Source organism: Haemorhous mexicanus, chromosome 5, assembly GCF_027477595.1.
Source record: "Haemorhous mexicanus isolate bHaeMex1 chromosome 5, bHaeMex1.pri, whole genome shotgun sequence".
Lineage (NCBI taxonomy): Eukaryota > Metazoa > Chordata > Aves > Passeriformes > Fringillidae > Haemorhous > Haemorhous mexicanus.
In genome coordinates, this window is record NC_082345.1 from 4,889,232 (window position 1) to 4,914,224 (window position 24,993).

At 46.9% G+C, this 24,993-nt stretch overlaps 1 protein-coding gene across 2 annotated transcripts in view; it reads right to left on the minus strand.

Annotated features, from left to right (window-relative positions):
- Nucleotides 1-24,993, minus strand: part of LOC132328251 (chromatin remodeling regulator CECR2) — a 99,914-nt gene that overhangs the window by 13,008 nt on the left and 61,913 nt on the right. Inside the window, exons 3-14 of one of the 2 annotated variants that reach the window (XM_059848100.1) lie at nt 17,756-17,939; nt 16,937-17,076; nt 16,362-16,466; nt 15,711-15,760; nt 13,260-13,429; nt 12,460-12,537; nt 7,532-7,688; nt 3,706-3,835; nt 3,380-3,417; nt 3,203-3,294; nt 2,803-2,929; nt 988-1,421 (exon numbers count right to left, since the gene is read on the minus strand). In XM_059848100.1, the coding sequence (XP_059704083.1) occupies nt 988-1,421; nt 2,803-2,929; nt 3,203-3,294; nt 3,380-3,417; nt 3,706-3,835; nt 7,532-7,688; nt 12,460-12,537; nt 13,260-13,429; nt 15,711-15,760; nt 16,362-16,466; nt 16,937-17,076; nt 17,756-17,939 (1,705 nt within the window). The remainder of the gene's footprint in view (nt 1-987; nt 1,422-2,802; nt 2,930-3,202; nt 3,295-3,379; nt 3,418-3,705; nt 3,836-7,531; nt 7,689-12,459; nt 12,538-13,259; nt 13,430-15,710; nt 15,761-16,361; nt 16,467-16,936; nt 17,077-17,755; nt 17,940-24,993) is intronic. The other variant, XM_059848101.1, reaches the window with a different exon arrangement.

Sequence of the window (24,993 nt, forward strand, 5' to 3'; positions counted from 1 at the left end):
TGTTTTGGAGGTACTGTGGAAAAGCTGCACACTCTCTTCTATGAGGTGACACAGCGTTATCAAAGCCACTCTGTCACACCTCAACCACTCACCCCTGAACTTAAGGCTGCAATACACTCACGTGCCACCCAAATACTGGGGGGCAAGAAAGAAGGTTGGAGGGGGCAGTGATTTGCTTTAAGAAGAGGAATGGACCACAAGAGCATAGAAGCAGGAAGACAACAGGGAATGTGCTGGATTTCCTTCAAAATACTCATTGCCTCCAGCTCTCCTACCACCTCCCACTATCTGCAGCATAAGAATCACTCTAAAAGTTTTGTTTGATCTCTAGCTAAAAGGACAAGGGATAGCCTAGATCTCAGGAGAACAGCAGATACACCACACCATAAGCCATCACTGGTTAAAATGGAAAAGGCAGTGGGTGAGGAACAGCCCAGAAGGGAGGCAGAACAGAGGTTGCATTCAGAGAAGAAGTGCTGGGCTAAAGATAGGTCACTGCTGCAGTCCAGGGTGGCCTTTGTTTGATTTAGTTTACTGCTTTTATAAATACACAAGCACAAAATGCAGTAGTACACAGATGGCACGAAGTTACCAGGCATCTGTAAACAATTGAGACAAAAGACCAGATTGTTCAGCTTCATAAACTGGGGGTTAAGGGAAGAAATGTTACAGCTTTCCATGCACACTGGGGCTATTCTCCAAGGAGAGAAGAGAACAGGGGCAGTCAGAGACATGGCTGTCTCTCAGGCCAGCCATGAGAAACATTAGGAGATTGACCCCACCTAATGCGGCAAAGACTTAAATTTCACCATTTTTAATCTAAAGGCTGAAAAGGTTTCACTTGGAGGAGCCATAGCTCTGACCCTTTATCTCTGGGAAAAGGTTCCTGACGTGCACCAAGGATTTCATGGTAGGAAGTTTCATTCCCCCTTACCTCCCTCCCTCCCTTGTCCTGATGAGCAAAGGACAGCAGGAACTGCTCCTTACCATCTGTCCAGGATGTGGCACGGGGCTGGGCATGCCGCCGTACTGCAGGGAGCGGGGGAAGCCTCGCCCGTTGGAAGGGCCCCCTTCTCGAGCAGTCTGCATTGGGTTGCCACTTGGGTCATCCACAGAGGACGAAGAGAAGGAGGAGGAAGAGGAAGAGGAGGAAGAAGCGGGAGCCCTGGAAGCAGCTCGATATGGTGGAGGTTTTCCTCCATTTTCCAGGCGTTGCTGTCTCTTGCCGGCCCCATCTGAGTCTCGTGATCGAGTCCAGACACTGCCTGTGCTGGAGCGGCCGGTCCGCCGGCTCCTCTTGTCTCGTCTCCCGTCCTCTCTGATCCAAAACTCCTCATCTGTGTCTCCATCTTCCCCAGGGAAGTGCTTCATCATTGCTCGGTGGAAACACCTCTCCAAGTTGTAAGCCATCTTTGTGTATTCTGCAGTCAAAAACCCCCAAGAATGTCAGAGCCTTGTAGAGAGAAGCAATTAAGCAATTATGCAACATCAGATAAATCATCTCCCCTCTGCCAAGTTTCTCCAAGGAAGACTTTTGTTTCTAACTAGTTGGCTTTGGTTCCTAAACTCCATAAGCAACACAGCATCAGTTCTGTTCAGTAACCTCACCAGAGGACAGGCACACAGGCATGACAAAGTACCACTGGCAGCAGGGCCTGCAGAGTCAGCGTTAACTCAGTGTTCCAGCCTAGTGCCAAGAATTACATTAGGGGAGCACCACCTCTGCTCACAGAGATGTGTGACCTGCACAGTTAGCCAGCAGGAGTGCTGAGAGAAGAAATGTGAACTTCCAGCAATGCTATTTGATTACTTTCAGAGGCTTTTCTTGGACTCGTTCAGGTCTCTGCTGTGGGCCACAAGACAGAGGAAAATCAGCAAACACATTTATCTGTGTAGTTTCCAAAGCACTTGTTGACCCTGACACAAAAGCTATTGCCAACGCCAGCGTCCCCACTGCATCATTTCTACTGGACAGTTCTGCTGAGACGAACTTTTACTTTTTGTTGAGTGGATAGGAAGGAAAAGACATGTGAGAGGTGCTGGTAACAAGGCCTTGAAGCAAGTGACTTTCCAGTTGTTTCCACTAAACTAACCCTGAAGTTCCTTGAGGAGCAGAGCTCTCCCACTGGCAGAGCAGGTATGCTTTTACTTGCAGCCAACAGCAACAAGCTGATTTGTTCTTAATGTTGCTCTCCCTTTCTCACCAGGTGTTGCTGGCAAGACAGTCTGCAGTGATGACCCACCATATGGGAACTGATTTCTTATCTAAGCAACACACAGAATTTTAATTGGCATGGCAATTAAACCCAGGATTTCCCATTTGCACACTCACATTGTTCCTTCAATAGCCAAGGAAGCTAAAAACTACATTTTCCATCCAAAGGACAGGCTTGGTTCACTCCTCACTTTCCTGTGGTACTCAACAAACACTGGCAGTTAACCAGACTGCAATGGTTTTCAAAGTCTGTATTGGTTACTATGAGGAAAAGGGACATACATAAACACATGAAGGGATGAGCTCAGAAAGAAACAGACTTTCCTCTTTTTGTGTTTTCTGCCTTCACCATCTACAAACATGGCAGTCCTTAGTATGCCATGCCCCAATTCAGCATGACCAAACTGTGCTAAAAGCCTCACTAAAACCCAGTGCAGGTCTCAGTAACTATTACCCTTTAATCTGGTCTCCCAAAAATATTCTGCAAGAGAAGAACTACAAATCAAGTACTGGTGAGAAGGGAGAGGGCACTGCTTGATTTGGCTGAGCACTTCAAATAGACAAATTTAGCATCTTACTGCTCTTACCACTGCCTTCGCCATTGTACTTGAGACAGTTCCTGAACATGGTCTTCATATCACCCACAAATTCATCCTTGGTGCAGTACTGACCTCCATTCAACTTCTTCTCCATGCTGGAGATATCCATGGGGGCCTGGAATACAACCAAACTTCCCTTCAGTTACAGAAAGCATAGTGGGGTGTACAAAGTTAGAGCTCAAAGAGGGCATGGGCAGCAGAGGATGCTCTCCAGAGAGGCAGCCATCCATCTTTGGATTCCTTGACTTGTAAGGCTAGAAGGGACTGCCAGAATCATGGAGATGGACTGTGAGAGTAATACAGCCCATCAAACTTCAAAACACTTTCAAAGAACTGCATCCCAGCCAACAAAGTGCATCAGTCAAGATGGCTGGGCCACTTTCCATACCTTAATGATCTGGTAGTAGTTGGGAGCATACGATTCATCAACGGGCTCCAGGAAGGGCCAAGAGTCCTTGTGAGCCTTCACCACATCTAGAACTGGCAGCAGCAAGAGAAAGGTGAATGGTTACACTCACACACACAGAGAAGTATTTCACTTGGAGAAAGCTGGGGTGGGACTAACCTTTGTACATGGCTGTGAACTCATCGTCCAGTTCAAAGCTGTAATGGGAAGCATGACAATGAATATGCAGACTGAGAATAGATAAGACATGCTCTGTACTTCATCTTCTCCTCCACCCATGCAGTGCCATAATGCTGGCCAACAGGCCTCCTCACAAACACTCCTCTCATATGGATCAAACCCAGATGTTTCTCAGCTTACTCCTCTCACTGTTCTCCATCCTCACTTCTCCCTCTGCATTCCTGTGAATGATCACACTCCTCTCCTTGCCATACTTACTCTGCTTCAATACACTTGTGTGCTGCAATGCCCCATTGTGTACTCACATGTCCTTGGTCCTTCGCTCTTCCCTGCCAGGGGAACTGGGATCCAAGTGGGAAAGCTCAGGGGGCAGCTCCTTCCCCTGTGCCAGCAGCCAGGCCCGCTCTTCACGAAGTTTCCTCCTCCTGGCCCGTTCTGCAGTGGGAAGAGATGAAAAACCACTCAGCACTCTTTGCCCACATTTTGCAGGGAAACAGAAGGTGTTTCTGCAGCTCTCAAGACCTTCAGTGAGATGGTCTTGTTCTTTCAGCAAACAGCAGCACCAGCACAGGAGCAGGTGAGGTGAGAATACAGTGCACCATCAACACGCCTCATCATCCTCCCTTGGTTACAATCACCAATTTTGAAGCACCACTGTAACAGAGTCTGCCTTAGGCAACTTCCAGAAATGGTGGGGTACAAAGAGAGAAATTCAACACCCAGTCCTAGGCACAGCTCAAGACTATGGGAAAAGCTGGCTTGTTGTTATCTTCCTTTAGGGGCTTCACCTCAGGCAGGTGAACTTGAGGCAGCTGCCTTTGCATGGAATGGGATGAAGAGCAGTGCTGAGGGAAGGAAGTTCTACCAGCTGAGTGGCAATGAGTAACTGGGGTAATTTTTACCCTCCATGGCTGGCTTTGGGAAGATTGCTCAGGTAGGTCATCATGGCCAGCAGCCAGAACGAGCAAGTTGCCACACACGAGGGCCACTGGGACAGCTTGCATTTAAAGAAGTGAGACACAGGAAGAAGCAATGCTGGTAATATAACCTGTGGTTTGCAACTAGACAGCTGGCTAACAGATTGCTTCATAATAGAAAGTTTATGGGCTCTTATGAACCTCATTTCCTTTTTCTTATAGGAAATCTGAATTCATTTGACTTGCGAAACACCTGCGGTTGGACCAACCTTCTGCAGGAGCAGAATTCTGTGAAAGTAATGTTCAGAGAGAGATGTCACAGGAACAGGCCATGTCAGGGAACACCCAGAGTGAAAGAAAGATGAGGGAGACTTGGCTAACATCCTCTAGCAGAGGCTCTGCCTTTGGAAAATGCCAACTACTCAAGAGATACCAGCTCTGGTGGAAAAATGTTTATTAAAGTCCTACTCTGTCAGTCAAAAATAAATTTGGGATAGAGAGCACAAGAAAAGTAGGAATAGCTACAAGGTGAGTAAAAGATATTTATTCACAGATAGGTCAAAGACTGGTAAAAGAAAGCCCAGGTTTCTTGTTAGAAGACTCAAGGTAGCACTGAAGTTGGGATTATAGGATTTACATCTGAGGTGTCCTACAGAATCTAAGAGAGTTGCATGACCAGAAGTCCAACATCCAATTTCAGGTAACAGAGAATATCTGAGTCTGTCCAAGCACTGTTCAGAATACATGCTTCTTTCATAAAATTAGCAATCCTTAGATAGCATTGCAATGGATGCCTAAGTGAGAAAGCTGAAGAGAACATGAAGTGATTATTTGGGCAGCGAATGGAAAATCTTGTAACAACAGCAGCCAAGAGGTAAAGCTTGTGCAGATTTTAGAAATCCACCATTTTCTGCCAAGGATCTGACCTGGTAAACTGACAGGAATCAAGGAGTGCTACCCTGGTACCAGATCTCAGCTAGGATTAATAGCAGGAGCCTCTACCACAGCTAGTGATTAACATTGTGTGTTCGAGATCACTGGCAGAGCTCATTCTCATACTGTTGGCCTGGGTTGACTCCTACCCAGCAGCTTTCAAGTATAAATAATGCTCTAAAAAGTATCTCAACCAGCTAGAAACTCTTATATGAGAGAGATTATGTTGAAGCAGCACCTGGAAAGAGAACTGGTAAAATCTAACCTGCTGTCATGGTAGAAATCTAGAAAGCTTCCCTAAGTTATAAATTCAGGAGAGTACAGATGGGCCCAGCAGGAAACTTGCTTCCTGGGGGGTGTATTGGAGTTGGGGGAAGTGTAATCTCAGGCTGGAAACAGGAATGTGATGTAAAAACAGGAATACCATCCAAAACTGAGAAGAAGGTGAAATTCATCACAGAAGATATTTCACATCTCCCCTCTACAGAAGGCCATATAAAATTAATATTACATTCAAAACAGACTGAAAATTAGAAGAAAATCTCTGTTACCCTAAAATTTCTGTTGTTGGATGTCCAGTTTTAACAAGTCTGAACCAAGTAAAACAAATGACATAATTTTCAAATCATTTCCCCTCCATCATAAGAATTGTCATGACAGCAAATGCTAGTGGTGGATGTGCTTGGCACTAAGAAAAGATCATTAAGAAGCCAGTTTTACCTGGAGAGCTGCTGGTTCTGGGGATAAAAAATACTGTAGTGATTGAACTGAACAAGTCAACATAACCCTTGCAAACAGCTTTTGCACCAGCTTAAAAGAAGATTTCTCCTGACTAAGCCTAAATGGACTAGAAAAGAGTTTAAACTAAGTGAAAGAAACTGCACAAAAAAAAACTAAAGCACCTGTGCCAATAAAAGCAAGAATGTATGCTAACTTGGCTTAAAAGAGGCTACTGCTCAACCTCACACCAGTTTCTTTGCATGGCTCTGATGCCTCTGAATCCAGTGATGTATTGATTGCATTTACCCAGAAAAGGAAGTGGCTTATACCAAACCAAAACCATTTTACAGGAACATTTATATTTGCAGCTCATGTGGAGCTTCAAGACTAATTTTGTCTATAAAGATGAAGCATTAAACCACAGAGAATATGCAATTTGCCAAGGGAAACAGATATCTGTGGCAGATATGGAAGCTGGATGTGCAGAGATTTAAAGCACCTGATTAGCTAGGACTAGCAACCAGGAATATACAAAGGCCAAGGAAGTAATTGGTTTTTCTAATGGTTAGAAAGGTAAGCAGGTAAAAGAAGCTATTCTTAGATAACATCTGGCCTCCTACCAAACATCTGGTAGCAAACTGTTTCGTTTTGGAAAGTTTACAAGGTTTGCATGAACTTTTTTTTTTTTTTCCTTTTCTGATTCTTTATCCACTTTGGGACTCATGATACTGATACTGCCCCACATTGCCACAGTTTTCTGAGGATGTTCAGCCTTTCTGTGGAACTACAACAGCCCAGCCAGTCATTGTGGTTAAAGCAGCAGCTAAAGGAATCCCCCATAAGGGAGGCCAACAGAGAGAAGGTGATCAGAAAGGAGATTGCCTGACACCCACACCTACATGTACTGGCTGAGTGCCTGATGTCTGTGCCTTGTTCTGATGTTTTCAACACAACATGGTTGTTTGTTCCAGAACAGCTTAAATCAACATTTAATTCACAACCACAAACGTTTTAGACCAACACCTGAAATTGCCACCTCTAGGGTTCTATACAGCCTGGTCCCTTTATTTTTAGTTCTCCAATTGGTAAGGCCAGCAGCAATATAAAAATACTATTCTTGCTACTCCCATGTTATCCCATTCCCTTTCTCCTCAAAGGGAATTCTTCTTTTATCATGCATTGGGCCAAAATAACCAAATGCTATCCCAGTGAGAACAAAGCAAGCTAATCCTGTACACAGGGAAATCATGAGGAGGCAACTGGGGAGACAGAACTGAGAAACAACATGAATAGCAGGAGAAAAAAATTCGACAGCTGGGGCAAGGAAGAAATTTAGCACAATTTGAAGAAGACAACACAGTCTAAAGGTGCCCTAGAGAACAGCCACCAACACTGAGAGGACAGACAAAGGAAAAGAAACTACAGTCAGACCAATTTATCAGAGGTAAGCACAAGAAAAGACTCTCATTGGTAAGTCTGGCAGGGGAGGAATGCAAATGGCAGACTTTAATTCAAGATCTCAGTCCTGACTTTGAAAGCTTCCACTCCTGCTCCACATTACCTTCCACTGCTTTGACCTTCTCCTCCATCTCCCTCTTCCTCTCCTCCTTTAGCAGCTGTTCCTGCTCTCTCTTCTGCACTGCTATAAGGATCTGGCGCTCCTCCTCTTCCTCTCTGCGCCTCTGCTTCTCCATTGAGCTCAGCACATTTGGGTTTACCTGTAACAGAATGATGCACCAAAAACTTCAACAGTGGCTCCCTGAAAGCTGGGCAAAGGCAGGTTTACTTTAGGAGGTATTAAAGCACACCTACAATGAATGACTGGGAGGAAAAAAATGGGAAAAAAAAGGATTTGAATGTATGATTTCCTAGATGAAAAGCAACATGGAAAGGGAAGTTATTTGCCAAGCAATGAAATCCTACTGACACAAGGACAATGGAAGGAGAAGCGATGGGTTAGACAAGCTGCCATTCTGTCAGGGATGCACCGTGTGCATTTCTCTTCCCTTCTGGGCAAAGGATTCAGGCTGTTGACACCCTTACACAACACCTCTACCTCTTCCAGCTAGCAGAGCTCTGACTGTAAGTGTGAGAAGGACTACTTTGCCAAACCTGTCTCTGCTGCAAAACACAGAATACTTCAACAGGAAAAGCGTCTGGTATAGCCTTGTGTCAAGGTACCATTAGGAATGTTTTCCTTTCCTGTTCAAAATTTCTGTGTGCTAATCTCCCCTGAACTGGCTCTCATTTGTTTGTTTGGACAGTTTTCCTGCTGAGTCCCAAAACCAGTTCTCTCATTCAAGGACACCTGGCTCTTTACTGCCCCACTTTCTCACCTCCCCACTGCCAGCAGGCTGCAAGGCTGTGTTTGATCCTACTTAAGACTTCAGGCTTCCCAGACCAGGGGCTGCCTGCTCCTATTTCTCCAGTAAAGTATAAGGTGTGTAAAGTATATGGAAGTGTGGAATTATCTTTATTACCTTAATTTAGTTCTAAGACAAACGTATCAGTCATCCACCAGCCACTCCTACCCCTGTCACCAAGATATGTCTGCCTTATCAGCAGGGAATATCAACCAGAAAAGAACAATGTACATACAGTTTGCTCCAACTTCACTTTCAGGGAATAACCAGCAACCACCACTTAGGCAGAAGGCATTTCCTGAGGATTAGCAATCAGCTGGGGTCCGTTGGCTGCTGCTCAGACCATCAACTTCTCCAGGCCCATTATTAATCCCCAGAGAAAGAAAAAAAAATTCTGGCACCATGACTACTATTTTGTCCTTGTTTCATTGCCCAGGAATGGAACCTGGGGGTGTTTTGGTGAACGCCTAGAAATGTTGTCTGGTTTCACTGCACATTCATTCCCCCTCTGCCTCCCCTTCCCCTACACAGCCCTGCGCTGCCCTACAAACTCCCACTCCACTTTTCTGTAGATAAGCACCATGCACCATCACCAGCAGAAACTATACATTAAGAGAATTATGCTTCAACCACCAACAGTCACAGAGAAGTGTCCAAGAGAGGGTCATGGGACTCTTGACAAAATTAGGACCATACCATGCATCTAGGGACAGATTGGGCAATAAAACCCACCTATTCCATGTTGATCCTTTAAGGTGACACCCAGAGCTTCATCTCACCATGAGAGAACCATTATGTTATTTTCCATTTTATATCTTTGTCAAAATGTTATCACTTTAGTTGTCTATCTCTTTCCTAGGGACATCATTCTGTGAGTTCAGGTGCCTTGAGATTAGACAGCTTGTCCTCACAATCAGTTTGATGTTTGTTTTTCAACCCCTCATTCCATCCAATAATTCCTAGTTATGCTCTTCTGGGAGAACATAAATCCCCTTTTTCTTCAGTCACATTCCAGCCTTTACCTTACGGACTTCCTCAGACACACACTACTCCCACATTTCTACAGTTAGATTAAATGTTTTCTTGTAAAGCAATCCTTTCAGCTCCTTGGCATGATTACTCCAGTTGTCTCTCAGACCTTTCCTCCCTGATCAATATCCAAACACCAAGATGCCCAGGATTGTGCTATGACAAGGACAACAGGTCAAGAACCTAGAGAATTGGGTTCCACATTTCCACTTTTGATTCTTTTTATATCCCTTTCTCAAAAGCTCTGCCATCTGAATTGCTACTCATAAACTGCAAACAACTTCCTTTCAGACCTGATCCTGACCACTGTCAGTTTTCCTCTGACTTTCTTGATAAATCTTTAAATTGCAATAGAAACCAAAAGAATCAGGTAAAGAGGAGGAACCCGCCACCAAACTTGGTATGCCAAGATATTTTAATGAGGATGTGACCATCAGCCTTTACATTCTCAAACCAGTAGATGTAAGCCAGCTTGGCATGTTAGGATTTCTTTGATTGCTGGTACACAAGTGAGACCTTCCCTTTCCCTGGATTAATACAACTTCCATCACTCATGGAAACAGGAACACAACATCCAAGCTGCAGTGCTCACACCAGGACTTCTCCAAGCCTGCAGGGCACACTCAGCACCCTCAGCTCTAATGGCATGACACAGGATCCACAACAGTCTCCAGACCAACGCAACACAAATATGGCATCAACAAAGCACTTTTAAACAAAGGAGAGGGTGTCATCCTACCAGATCTAGAAAGCAAAGAAAAGGGAAAAGCAGAACCCACAAACACAGTGTAGTGAGCCCCAAGGACTGCACCAGACACCCATAATTGCACTTACTCCCTGCAGCACTTGCAGGGCAGCAACAGTGCTGCATGGGCTCTTTGAGACACTTCAGACACAGAAACAACCTGATTTTCAGAGGCACCTCTGCCTGCTGTCCCACCTAAGTCCATTGGGGATGAGTGTGCTCAACTCAGGGTTAAAAAAAAAATACACAAACATGAACCAGTAAACTCCTACTGGGTTGGTGGAATCAGACGCTTATTGGAATGACAAAAGCAAGAACCAAGCACAAGATAAACTTCCTTCCTGACCACGGAGGTGGCAAAAGGAGCTGGCAAAAGGACAGGAGGCTTCTCCAGCTTCCTCCCCTCTCAGAGGATAAATACCACAGTGACCAAGGCATCACCACCTCCTTCCCTCCGGCAGAGAGCACTCCAGGACAACATCAGCTGCTGTCCCCTGGCCCTGGGACTCTGAAAGAGCCAAACTTCTGCCTTTAGCTCTGCTCTCCAGACACTGGGTATCAGACTTCAGGGGCAGAAGGCCAGAAGGCGCGGGTGCCCTGAGTGCCCTGGCCCCTCATCCGCCAAACCTTCCCTGCTCAGGTTTCCGCAGCAGCGTTCTCCTAATGAGGGTGCTGCTCAGGCGGCTCTTAATGAGGAGCTAATCTGAACCACCTGTTGAGAAATCCACCGAAGGATCAGGAGCCCATGGAGCAGTTACATCTCCAACTCAAGCAGCAGCCAGGAGAAAGAGGTCACCTGCACCAGGCTGAGGCTTTCTCCCCCAGGCTCACCGGCTGCCCACCCTGGCTTGAGGAACAAGCCATCAGGCATGCTGGCACTTCCCTGGCTGTCCCGTGGCAGGGATGGCTGCCACATCCTGCTGGGGAGCAGTGTGACCATCACCTCTGTGGCGCTGGCTGGCTCCCTGTCCCGGCACAGCGGGTGCCAGGAGGGCCCCTGCTCGCTGGAAAGGTTTCACTGGCCCACAGGCGGCAATTAACAGCCCTCAGCCGCTGCAGACCTGGAGCACCTGCGGTACTGATTAGCATCATTCAGGCTCCATGTGTTTCCCACTCCCCTCCTCCTCTGGGATTTCTGCTGCCTGTGAACAAACACGTGTCCCTGTGCTTCCTGCATGGTGGGCTTTGCAGAGAGCAATTCTGGCCCCAAACTGACCAGCGCTGGGGTCTCATTTTCCTCTCGGCAGGCTTTTATCTGCAGCATGATGAGAGGTTCTTCCTTCCTTTTATTCATCTGTTTCTAAGTAATTACATTTATTGCACAGGGACCTGTACTTTCTCCTTTGTTTTGGGGGAACCCCTGACTCTAGCTCACATGGCATATTCCCTGCAGCCTAATTTCCCAGGGTTTGACAAAACACCAGGTAACTACGTTTCCATTACGTCTACAGTGAGAGATTATGCCCCAGCCTGATAGAATTGAGACAATTTTTTCCTCTGAAGCTAATCTGGTGTTGTCTGACCGATTGCTTTGGGTAGCAGTTACCAGTTCAAAGACCCCCCATCTCCACAGCCCCGTGTCCCTGCCTGTGCTGGTGTGACTGTTAGGGGCTGTGTGGTGAACTGGATCAGAAAACTGATCTATGTTAAAAATAACCCCGACCAAAGAAAAAGGTTATATTTAACTCCAGTCATTTTCCTGGGTCTGGTTCACTGCACAGACCCTCAAGCAGCAGCAGTGCTGTTGCACTGATGGGGTATGGAGGAGATGAGGGTGAGGAGGCATGGAAAGCTTCGTTTAAGCCCACAAGGCTGCAGTTTGATAAGCACTTCTTTAAGTAGCCTAAATTGTGACTTCCATTTCCAGCTGACCCCCTCCTAGCTCAGCTCCATACTGCATCAGTCATTCTCTCCCTCGGCGCTATCTACACCCTCATGAGTTTGCAGCCTCACGTTTTCCCCTTGGCTGAATTTCTGTCATTTCCCTTTGTAAGCCGGTTCTTCTAGCCCTCTCATCCTTCTTCAACTTTTCTTTGAACTGCCTCGAATGTGCCAGCACTTTCATTGAAGTGGAATTCCCCAGACTGAGCGCAGATTTCCATATGCAGCTGCAGCGGGGTCTGCGGCGAGGCCGGTTCCCTCTGCGATGCAGAGGGCAGCACCTCCCTGCTCGCCATAGAAACCCCGGGTGTCAGCCTGCCTTTGACGGGCATTACCACCCATCTCTCTTTCAGCACAGGCACTTTCAAGCGACTCCTTCCCACTGAATGGCGATGCTGCGGTTTATTTCTTCCCCCAGGAGGCATCTGCTCTGCCTCCCTCCGTCGTCCTCCCCCTCGCACCCCCCCTCACCTCCTGCTTGATTGGTTTGATGGGCTGATGGTCAGACATCCACCTGGGAGAAAACTCTGTCCGCTGCAGACGCTTCTCCTGAAACAGGGTTGAGAATTGAGGGAAGGAAAAAGAGAGTGGAGGAAATTAGGGCACATCGGTGACACTGGCAGGAGAAACTCGGAGGGCTAGAAGTGACCATGAAATCCCTATTAGCTTTACAAGGGTAGCAAACAAGCAAACTGAACTCAATCCAAGAACAGCACGCTGACTGCAGAGCCTGTTTTACAAAGACATCGAGCCGAAGGATCCCTTTCCAGATCTGTCCCACCTGGAAACACTCAGCTGACGGACAACACCCTTCAGAGTTTTGGGGCTTAGCTAGGACAGCTAAGCAGCCAGTGCCCCTTCAGCAGAGCCAGCAGAGAAAGGGCAGTAAAAGTGGAATCACAGGCAGTTTGCATAGAAAAGCCAGGCTGTAAATCGCAGCAGTTCAAAAGCACAGAGATCCCCTGCTAGCAGGAAAGGGCCACAGGACATGGCTGAAGACAGTAACCCCTTCAGCCACCCTACCTACACTGCTGTGCAATCACCAACCAGATCCTCGAGCACCGACTCCAGCACTGCCACTGCATGGGGGAGAGTCTTCCCCCCATCCACACATCCTCAACAGCCCCAACATTCATGACACTTGCAGGCTGTAGGTGCAGGGAGCAGAACGGGCTGACAGGCTGCTTGGATTTAGCTCTCCTTCACTCAGCAAGCATCCATGCTCTTGGAAGTGGTCAAAGAGAGGTAAACAGGATGTCATGTCTCCTCACCTTCTGTGCAATCATGTTGCAGATCTCCGGCAGGAAGTCTTCACTCAAGAGTTTGTAGAGCTGCCTCTCTCTAAGGGAAGTCCTCTCTCTGAAGCTCTCTGTGACCTGCCTCCACTCCTCTTCCGTCTGGCACAGCAACCACCATGTCCCACGGCCAGGCCCCTGGGACCCTTCAAAAACATGAAAGGATGTTATCTCCACAGCAGTTATGACTAACAGCTCCTCTCAATCCCTTCTCTTCTCTTCTCAGGGCTCAGGAAGAGCAAAAGACACTGGCAGTGGCCACTGTTACAGAAAACATTCCATTTGCTATAGACCCAAAGCTCTCTTCATGCACCAGAAGCACTGCTACCTCTGAGAGTGATGCCAAGATAGAGAGGAAGTACTCAGGGGAAGAAATAATGGTGCCACATGGCAACACACAGGTAGTGTGACATCCCTGTAGCAAGCCCACATTCCAGTTATTGCAGACTAGAGAAAAGAATTTAATTTGTTTTTTGTAATGGGGGCTGTCAGCCAGAGCAGGACATAGGGAACTGCAAATGTTTGATTTAGTCTGGCAGCAGAATAAAGTCATCAAAAAATAATGTAATTTGAAATAAGCTTTTTTTTTTTAAAAAAAAAAAGCACTGCAAACCATTTCTGCAGGGAAACAAATCCTCCTGCTCCCTGCAAATGAAATATTTTGTTTGCAGGCACTTGAAAGAGCAGAAGAGGAAGCAAAGGACAGGGTTCATCAGGCTGCCAGATGAGAGGGAAGTTCCAAAAGTTCACATCCCATCCCGGCTTGATCCAGAGTGGGATTGAAGCAGATCACCCACTGCTCTGAAGCATGTCCCAACCACCAAGACACTTTGAGAGCTGTTCCACCTTGTGTGAAACATTTGAATATTAATTGTGAAGGAAAGGCTCTCTTGCATTGTGGTTGGAACACCCACCTGGAGATAGGGAATGTGGTTCCTGCTCCACAAATGTTTACACAGAGCAGGGAAGCCTCATGGGTTGCAACTTGTATGCTTTTGCCCCAGGATGCTCTCTGAGCAGAAAAAGGTTGTTGCCCTTTTTTTTGGGGGGGGGGGGTGGGGAAAGTCTTGGATCAAACACCTTAAGACTGAGGGGTTCTCAGCTCCCTCCAGACTTTTCTAGGGCTAACCACTGGCTCCCAGAAAGAAAACAATGGTCATCAGCACCACTGGCAGATGTCATGCACCTTCTGAACACATTTTCAAGCAAACTAACAATGAAAAACAAAAAGAAGTAAAAAAACTGAACCTGACTGGGCCTTTTGTGGATCTGGGCTGCGAGTGGCTCTGACATGCAAGCTGTCAGGTTGCCCTAGGAAGGCTGGAAAGCTGCAGGGTCCCTCTAGCACCTGCCCTCTGTCAGGTGCCTGGGGTGCAGGGGCAGTGGCACAGTTTCAGCTCTGTGAATGCACTGGGGACTGGTAACTGAGATAGCAAAGGTCCAGCCATGTGCTGGCTCTGCTGCTCTGGCTACACAAAGCCATCCATCCCTTGCCCACGTGCAGCAGGGAGCTTACCTGCATCCTTGTTTCCCATTCCCTTGCCAGCTGCCCATGGACAACTCATTTCAATAGCAAACAGGACTGAGGCACTGCTTTGTGCCAGCAGAAGATTACTCTGCAGCTGAAGTGACACAATTTGCTGGAAGACAATGATCTGATAAAACCCCCAGCGCCTCATGCGCATCGCTCTGGCTCTGCCGCCCGCTCCCGGCTCCCGAGAAGCCGGAGTGGCCGCCAGGAAATCTGAAGACAAAGGGCAAATGGAGGGAGGCACAAGAAAGACAATGCCACCCTTGCCTTTTATTGTGAGGCAACAGGCAGGCTGAGTCCCTGGGTTTTGTGGAAGCCAGTGGATACACATGTATGACAAATGAGTCCCAGCTCCCTTGAACTCACTTTCACATCATGTTGCTAACTCGCTTTTTGCCTCGTTAACCCTTAGCTGGGTACCCCCAAGACATCGTTTCCCACTCTCAGCCACCCAATGGCCACAAGGAAGGAAAAGTGAGAGGATCAAAAAAGTTCTTCCTTCCCTATCTTTGCATCACTGCCTCCACTCTCTTCCCCATCTGAAAAAACACAGCTGCTGACAAGAAGGGTGTGTTTTTACCTTACCCCTGGGAGACTGAGGACTGTTCAAAGCCTGCTTTTTTTAGGAGCCCTTGAATTCCAGTATATCCCAGTAGGTTAGGTTTCTTCAACCCAAACTCAGCCACGACAAAATGGGAAGCCTGTAGGTGGCCCAGGCTCCCAAAAGTCAGGCAGTCTGTAAGACAAACCCCTCCTTCCAAACTTGGCCCCAACCACCAGCAGAAGGACTCCCCTGAGAAAGGCTGGGCTGTCTCTCAGGCATCAATCTGGGTTTTGGTAATTTAAGAGTCTTATTAGTGGGTGGTATCAGCCCCAATACTGCAAAATCTCTTTACCATTTCTTATCTGAGTCTCGTGGATAAGCAAGCTTTCTTCTGCCTTCTCCCTACCAAAAAAGACAGAGAAGGAGTGATACAATAAGTACATTACTTCACATCACAGCTGTTTCTGAGGAGAAGAATAGGGAACACCACAATTATTCAGTGCAGAGCAAAACCATGAAAAGGACACTGCAGAACACAGGTTTGATACATATTTTCAAATATATATTTATCATAGCTTCATAAAGTTTTTATAAGAGAAGGGTGCAGGATGAAGTTTGTCAAGTACAGTATCTCAGTTCTTACAGGAAGCATCCCGAAATCTAAATGGACTCAAGTGGCCAGGATTTCTGGCTTCAAGACACAGAATGAAAGTATTGTTTATCAGGAGCAAATTCCCTAGCACTGCATGGTGGAACTGGATTTGAAGTGAGGTGATTGGAAGAGTGATGCCCACTGTTTCAGCAAACCTTCAGCTCAGTCAGAATTCACTTTGGAGAGTAATCAAAGCATCCACCAAGTCTGAGCTTGTTTCACTTCTGAGTAGCTTTGAAATTATGGCTGTATGGTAGATACATAGTTATTGGGGGAACCCCAGAAATACATTATACTTCCCTCTGGGAATGTATGTATTTTACATCTGTTGGAGGAAGAACCCTTCCATACCTCAGCAAATTTTCCTCCAGTAGTTTTTTCCGCTTTGGAGGTCGCCCTCTTCTCTTGCCCGTTTTCCCAGGAACATTTGGGGTGTTTTTCTGCCCCCCACATCCCCTGAAAAACAGCAAAACCACCATGAAATATCTGCCAGCACGGGAACCGAGGCCGGCAGGATGGGAGAAGGGCACGGAAATCAGAACAGCTGCTAGGATCCCAACCAAAGGAGGGATTAAATCAGAGCAGCAACAGGACGGGGAGGGGAGAGGAGGGATTCCCACTGGCTGGGAGCCTGATCTGGGAGCCGCCGGTGCGGGGCAGCCAGGCAGGAATGCGGTGGGGCAGGCAGCATCGCTCCCACAGCAGGCTCTGCCGGTGCCACAAAGGCTGCAGGCTGCCTGGACACAATGCATGGCTGCATGGCAGCCCCCAGTCTGCTTGGCAACTCCAGTCCCACCCGCGCTACCCCTCCCCAGGCCCCGCTCCCCCCGGCACAACAGCAGTCAGGCGGAGCCCCCTCCAGCCCGGGCCGTGCCCCCCTTGCCCCTGCACCCAGACATGGGAGGGGGTGTGTGTGGGGCTGTTACCTGTCTGCAGCCAGCTCCCCGTTGGTTTTGCCCTGCACCGGGTCCTCCTTGTACATCCTGGTGCCGTAGAAGTACCAGTACAGGGCGCCGCTGCTGTCCTCGCCCAGCGGCTCCACGCGGAGGCTGTCGGCGTCCAAGCCCTGCGCCCACCGGGAGCCCCCCGCCAGACGGTGACAAGTTGAAAAGCGGCCACATTGTCACACAAAACATGATGACACCCCTCGGTAAACACCTCCCTCCCTCCTTCCCTCCCACCATGCCACAGCAGCAGTACAGCTGCTCCTCCCGGCCGAGCTGGGAAAATGTTACTCCAGGGGGAAGATGACGTTGTCTCTCTGTCCAGGGAGGGATTTAGATTGGCATCTCTAATTTGAATGGCCTCTCTCGTTTTAACATTTCATCTCTGGTGCTCCTGACAGGGAAGGTCTAATTAGTGCTGGCGACAGTCACGCACAGCCCTGAGAAGCTCCCTCCCCCCTCCCCTGCTCTACCCTCCCCCAGCTCCCCCAGTATACTTCATCCCCCTTTCATCTCACAGCATCCCTCAGCAAGGCAGCAGTCTCTGCTCTCACAGCCCTGCCATTACCACTAAAGCACCTCCAAATTTACTCTTTGCAGAAAGAGTGGCCAATGCAGCCAACTTCCTTAGTGACTCCCATGTTATGAATACATCCACACAGGACAAGGGCCCAAGTTCTGAGTAAGGCAGACAGGGGCAAACTGCTGACCCACTGTGACCCCTTCTCATCCCAGGAAGATTCTGATCTGGCCCAGCTCCTGTGGCCACACATTTTCCCTCCTCCCTGCTGCCCAAAGCACCTTGAGGAGGTCGAAGACATCGTCAGCGTCGAGGCGGTAGTCACAGAGGCGGTGCAGGATCTCCACCCGTGTGCGCAGGGGCAGCTCCTGGAAAGTGCACTCCCTCAGAGGGTTGGGCTTCCCTTCCTCCAGCTCCCAGCGGTAGTTGATGATGTCCTCCAGGTAGCTGTGAAACGTCTGGGATCTAACCAAGGAAGAAAAGAATCTCACATACTTACTGTAGTTTGCCATGTCCAGAAACACCTGGTGCAGCAAGAAACTGCAACCAACACAAGGCAGGGACAGAGAGCACCCGAAGGAAAACTATCAGCTATGGTGGGTGCAGCTCCATCATTCACATTCCCAAAACACAATCATTGCAACATCACAGGATGTCATCTCACAGGCAGCTTTTTATACACAGAGTGTTATTTCTTTCTAAGCAGAATGAGCCAAACATGGTAGCAACTCATCTCCTTTCTATCCCAATGGGCAGTGCCTTGTGCTAACATTGACAGCCACCCTAAACTAAAATGGGGTGCAACAAAATTTATGAGTCTGCTCCCCTTCCAACTCTTCCCATTTGATGTGGAGACGATTTTCTTCAGATTTTCCTTTGCCCTTCACAACTGTCATTGCCAAGCCCTTCTCTACTTCAAAAGTTTTCATGCCATGGGGTTCAGTGGCTTGAGACTTTGCATAGCTGATTGCTTCCTTCCCACTTTGCTGCTGTTTGTGGTCCCTGGCCTCCTCTCTCTCCATCCCCACAGGTGCTGCCACTTTCTGCCTGTTGCTCCATTGGTGGCTCTGGCAGGACATCTGCACAGCCCACCTCACACACGTGGCTTGGACACTGCCACAGAACAAGGCTCACCCCCAACAGGAGCACACCTCCCAGAAAGGAGTCAGTACAGAAGACTCCCCCATCTGTACTCTTCCAGATCATCAAGATGAACACTTGAGCTCTTCATAAACATTACTATTAAAATGATATTTTCGATTTTCTAGCTGGGTCACATTAAGTCCTACTTTCACTGCCAGGAGTTCATCATAAAACCCAAGGAAGCAGATATTTCTCACCCTCATCTAGCACTGAGAGTGAATGTCCCCATATGACAAATTTAAGACCACTGATGGAGCTTAAGGCTAAAAGAACTCCTGTCTATATTTCAGTGAGACTTAAGCTTTTAGCCTGAATGCTCAAAATTTCAAGGGAAGGAATTTCAGGAAAAGGGGCCATGTCCCTAAATATAAAACTTTCTGAAGATCTGTCCATATGACTTTGTGTCCTGAGAGTTGCCAGGCTCGGTGTCAGCCTGCTGGAGTTGTGTACTCTGAGCACAGCAAAAGGGGACCCCCCCCCCAGGCCCCAGCCATTCTTGCACACACGGGAAGTCCATATGCCAGCAAGAACACCACTGGGTACACATTCCCACCAGCTCTCAAAAAGGCAGCTCCACTTGATAGGTTTTTGGCACAAGCAGATTACTCTATATGATTAATGGAACAGCGCCAGCACTACAGAATTGCATTTCCCTGAGAAATTGCTAACTTCTACAAAAGCTATTATATTTTAACAAAGAGGTGGAGGAGTGTGATCCAGCTGAAGAAAGATCATTAAAAGTCAACAAGAAGTTAGCTATTAGACAGGGGTCTTCACACATTGGGTAAAGACCAGACTTCTTTGCAAGGACCATGATGGGACAGTGACTGCGAGAATGAAGGAACAGATGCCTCAAGCCATGTCCACCTGGCAGCATTTCCCTTCCTCCTTGGGTAGAGAGAAGTACAGATCACCCTGCAGATCTCTCCTCACCAGCCTGCTTCTTTCTGACGTCAAATGCAAGCTGACCTCCCAGAGATGTCTGCTCTCACCATACCACTGTTGCCAGCCCTCTGGCTGTATTTAACAACAGATGCTTGAGTGTACCTGGACCTAGTGCCTTCTGCAACCTGGAGTTTGCTCCATCTGCATGACACAAGCCAAGCATCAGTGTTCCCAAGTATTGTTGTTTCACTAATGTCAGCAATCAGACAAATGTAACTTGGAACAGCCCCCTATGCTGACAAAGTTCAGTCAGAAAGAGAGGACTGACATTTTATGAAATGCCTCAGAACTGCCTCAAGTAGTAATTTTAGGGTGAAAACTACAGCAATCATCCTTTTTTAAAGTGAGATATTCAGTACACAGTACACCTACCTGAAGTAGCTGTGCATTCCTGCATTGTCTTTCTCAAATATCCCAAGACCAAACTTCAAGCAAGGACTTTGATTTGAGAACGGGAGCAATAATAGATTCCCGTCACAGACTTCTTAAGAGTGGTATTTGATAATGTATCTTAAATGTCATATATTTACAGAAGCCATTAGATTAAAACAAAAACAGAAAGAAAGAGAGAAAGAGAGATAGAGTGAGAGAAAGAGAGAGACAGAGAGAGAAAGAGAGAAAGGCAGCTTTGATTGTCTACCCAGAACAGAAACAGTGACTAGACCATCTTTTCCTGAAAGCAGTAAAGCATCACTGGTATTTGGATGCTTAGTCCAGAACCAGAAGGCAAATGATTGTAAGCTCTCAGACAGCATTCAAGTTTCAGCCCCACAACCTCAGTTCTTCAACTCTGACAGAGTTCAAGGCAGAAGATTATTTCATCAAATCTGATACAGAGGTGCTGGCTATTTCCAATAAAATGGACTGAAAAAGCAGTTTCCCTATGATCCTGAATAACTAGCAGATGAAAAGGATTGCCAGAAAGAAACCACAAAAGTAAAAGGGTTCTATCTACTCCTATTTTTTTTTTTCTACCTATAAAAAAGCAAGAAGGCATGGCTCAGACAGATACTTTTACCACTTGCACGAGTTCACTTATCTTGCTCTATCTTTTTGGCTGCTCTCAAAGAAAACTGATCCAGGAAGTCGTTTAATTCCAGAAGATCATTTGAAATCTTTGCCTATGTAACTCTCCTTCCCCCTAGGGACTGGCTCTGTTGATTTAACCAATTTGGTTTTAGTTTGACTTTCACATAAGTGGCTAACACTAGAAATTTCCGCCGTCCACCCGGTGTTCAATGCATTACAAGCTCTGTTCTTAAGAGTACTTTTGAGTTCCTACCCCCATCAATTTTCAAAGACAGCTACTGTGCATTTGTCGCTTTGAATAAGGATAGAAATAAGAACCAGAGATGGGAAACAGATGTCTCAAGGCATTCCCAATCACTCTCAATCTTACCCAATTTATATTTTCTCTCTTAATGGGAACCGACTTCTTTTCTCCAGACAAATGTATGGTGCTCGTCTTCACCCTGTCTGCCACACCTACAGTTAGTTTCACTTACCCCATCTCTTATATTTCCCTTTGAAAAAGTTTCTGAAACAGCTCTCTTGGTTTGGAAAAGAAAACATGCAGAGAGGACAGCAATCTGTGAGAACCCTGCCCTTTGGGCTCTTCCCTGCCCAAAGCAGAAATGCCCAGGAAGAACTGTTTAGAATTACCTATAAAATTAAAACCCAAGAATCAGAGAGACTGGATCCAGGAATGGAATTACCTGGATACAGCCTGTTAAATACCCTTCCTTCAAGCTCAGCAGTAGGACACCAATACACTTGTACACCAATACAAGTCCTACAGAGTCTCTGCTGCAACTGAGAACCTCCAAAAACTCTTTTGTAAGTGGGAAGAGGACAGGAAGGAAATCACTGAGCTGAGGAGACAGATGTATTTCTTCTCCAGAAGTTCTAAGCATCAATGAGATGTGCAAAAACACTCAGCAAGTGGAGGCAGTGTTAGGTCAGTCATCTCCTTTTCTCTACAAACTGGAGCATTCCCAAGGAGGTTGAACTGGTACATGGGCACATTTTGTCTCAGGGCATCTATCCAAAGGAAAACCAACCCTCTTCTGAAAGTAAATTGGGAGTCTTAGAAACAATTTCCAAGAAAAGTGTGAGACTACGGGCCATGACTCTCACCACCTCTCAACCACTTCCTGATGTATAGCACAGGCAGCTTCCACACAGCTCAGTAAGCAAGGAAAAGTACTACAGAGATCAGCTCTAACAGATCAGAAAAGGTACCTTGAAGAACTCTGCAACTCTAAAACTTCTCCCATACCAACTTGACTAGCACCATTAATATTTCATAAAACAGATAAACTTTCCCTCACTTGTCAAAACATCCCTTGCTTTGCAGTTGCCCCGTGATGTGCAAAGCAATTTGGATAGCTGTAGTGGGGCAGTGGTGGAATGGTACATGCATATCTATGTGCTACATCCCATGTGGATGCAGATGATTTTTCAAGAGCCCAGTGCAATTTTTAGTCTTATCCCTGGCTACACTCTGAAATCACAGGGCTGTTGTCAGAGGTCCCTATCTTTTGCTGCAAAGATTAGAAAGGAGGTCAAAGCTGAATTGCAACTGTGGTTGAAAGTTTTAATCATATCTTGCATATACAAAGAGAAATCTGGGGCACAGGGAAGGACACGACCTAGCACATCTGTGTCAAAGGGGAGGAACAGCATCAGACAATCCACAAGAGTACCACTGAGGCTGCAGCTCAAGTTGCCTGTGATCTTTAGCAGCAGCTGCAAAAAAATCAGGGCATAAAGAAGATGGAGCAAGTTGAGGGAGGGGCTCCTCTCCACCATGGGTATCAGCGCCCAGAGCAGCCAGAGAAATGATCCAGCCCTGACAGCTCAGCGCCGCAGCCCGGCCATCTGCTGCCCGGCTGCCTCCCAAAGAGGGAGGTTTCTCTGTGCTCCAGAGAGGGGAGCTGAGGACTCCTCCCCCTGCCTGGCAATCCCAGTGTTTTCCCCTGCTCAAAGGAGAGGCACCCTTCCCATCTCCTGGCTTTGAACGCGTGGGGTCATGCTCTGCTGTCAGAAAAAAGAAGCTTGGTCACTGCTCTCGTCACCGTGCCCGGCTTCCTAGAGGGGTTCCTTTGGAGACCTCGGGAACAGAGGGTGAGAATTTCACAGAGCTGATGGGATACATGGAAAAATTTGGTTGGAGCTTCTGGTGTGCAAGTTTGGCAGGGAACAGCTGCACCTAGAGACCCCAGCCCCACAGGGACACTGTAGGAGCAAACTCAATGTGAAATTCCTTCTGAGCAAATTGGGGCTGCAATTATGTGTACAGACACACAATGCTTATTTTTTTTATCCTCATGCCCAAAGGAAGCAGAGTCACTTGTGCTTTTAGTTTTAAAGACTCCAAAGTAAATCAAATCTTGGCTGGAAAACTGTAAACAAAATCAAGCCAAACAAACAAAAGCTAAACCAAACACTGATTCAGTAAGAGAGTCCCCGTGTCAATCTGTGCTTCCTGCAGGCAGCATGCCATGGCCCAAGTGTGGAATTACTGTCACAGCACATTGCCCTATCTGGTCTACTGCTGCCAATTTTTTTACAAGCCCTCCCCCCACACACATCTCAAAAAAAAACCCTAAAACCCACCCCTCACAAAATCTCTGGTCCTATGGGAGCAAATATTGATTAAAGGAAACATTAGGGTAAGGAGTTGAAATACAGGAGACAAAAATTTACCAATGATGTTTGGACACTGCTGGCACACACAAATAAGCCTTCTGAAAGTGTAGATGCCAAATAATTGCCTGGACCCACTAGCTAGAATATCTATCATGCTGACAGTGTTTAAAGTCTCTTGTTTCATTTAATTTACAAAATGCAGTGGAAGAGTAAATACTGGCATGCTCTGGAGCTAAAACTGCTGGGAAAAGGCAAGGCTGACCTGCATCTAATCCCAGACAGTATATTGTTCTTGAGATTAACACCAAGAACCCTGACAAAACCAGAGGATGACAGAGAACAGGGACAACAACAGACCTCTTCCAACTCCTGTCCAAGAGCTGTATGTGGGAGGAACATGGAAAACAAGACTGGGAGAGCTCAGCCTTTCTACCAAAGACCATTTAAACATAAATGGAATGACTCTTGAAGTTCCTATTACAGAGTTAGCCACTAAGGGAAATAATAGAGGTGATACTTCTGTCCAGTAAAAGCTTTAAAAGCTGAAAAAGACTCAAATGCATTCAGTCACCCAGCACAAGTGTGGATTTTAGGAGGTTCTTAGTACTAAATGAAAAAAGACTTCTTGGGCATCTAATTCACAGCACACAAGAGAACTGGCTTTGCCTCTGTGTTCTCTCTAGTTAAAAAAAAAAAGAAAAACCAACAAAAATCTAGGTCTTACCAGAACAGACGTTTTATAATGGAATTAATTTTATGGACTGAAGATATTTCACCTTATGGGCTGGCACCTTTTAAGTTCTGAATTGGCAAAAAGGCACCAGCTTGGTGTTGGGAGTCACTCAGGTGTTAATGAGAGCATTAACTGACAGATGGCATTCAAGATATTTCTCGCCTCTCCAATGAAGACAGCTCCTTTGCTGCAGCAGAGATCAGGAAAGCTTAATTCTTAACAAGCATACAATGCTTTGGCACAAAGGCAAGCCCTCTGGAAGGGAATGGGAAGGATTCAGGGTTTGCTGGGATGACCTCAGTCAAACATCATTAACAGGGTCAGGAGAAGCAAAGCCTATTTCAGAAAAAAAAAATAATAATGTAAGGGCCCCCATGATCAATCTATCGTGGCTTGTCAGAAAGAGAAAGCTTGGGCTGACCTTAGAAGCAATATGAGTTACTACTACCAGTCTGACCTTGAGCTCTCATGTAACAATGGAGACCTTTTTTTTACTGTATTAATGAGCTTTCTTATCTGAGGTGGGGGAGGAAGCTTCATGGACCAGCTTGTACCTCACCTTCAATTCACCCTACTGAGAAACTAAGTCAAGTATGATGCAGGGGGAAAGAGATACTGCCCCATCCTCCAGGGGAGAAGAGGGTTGGAGAGGAATCCTTCCAAGGCCTGTGTGTGCACCTGGCTTGGGAGGTGTGCAAGCAAACAGGGAGCACATATTGCTCTGACCAGGGGCCAACCTGTCACCAGGGTGACCAAACTGCCTGAGGCCCAAGGGACATGAGCACCCTGAAGGGCCTTTCCACAGAACATTCCCTGCAGCAGAGCAAAATGACCAAGGAGATCCAGGAGTCGTGACCTTGGGCTTCAACAGCCACATTTAGCAGTGCCACTAGCTGCACCACTGATGGGGACAGACCTCAAAAATTCCAGCCAAGGACAGTCTAGAGGGAGCAATAACTCCACACCATACTTGTGACAGACCTCAGCAAGGTCCAACAAGGCAGAGCTCTTGTGATGAAGAAAACAAACACTCAGACACATCCTGCT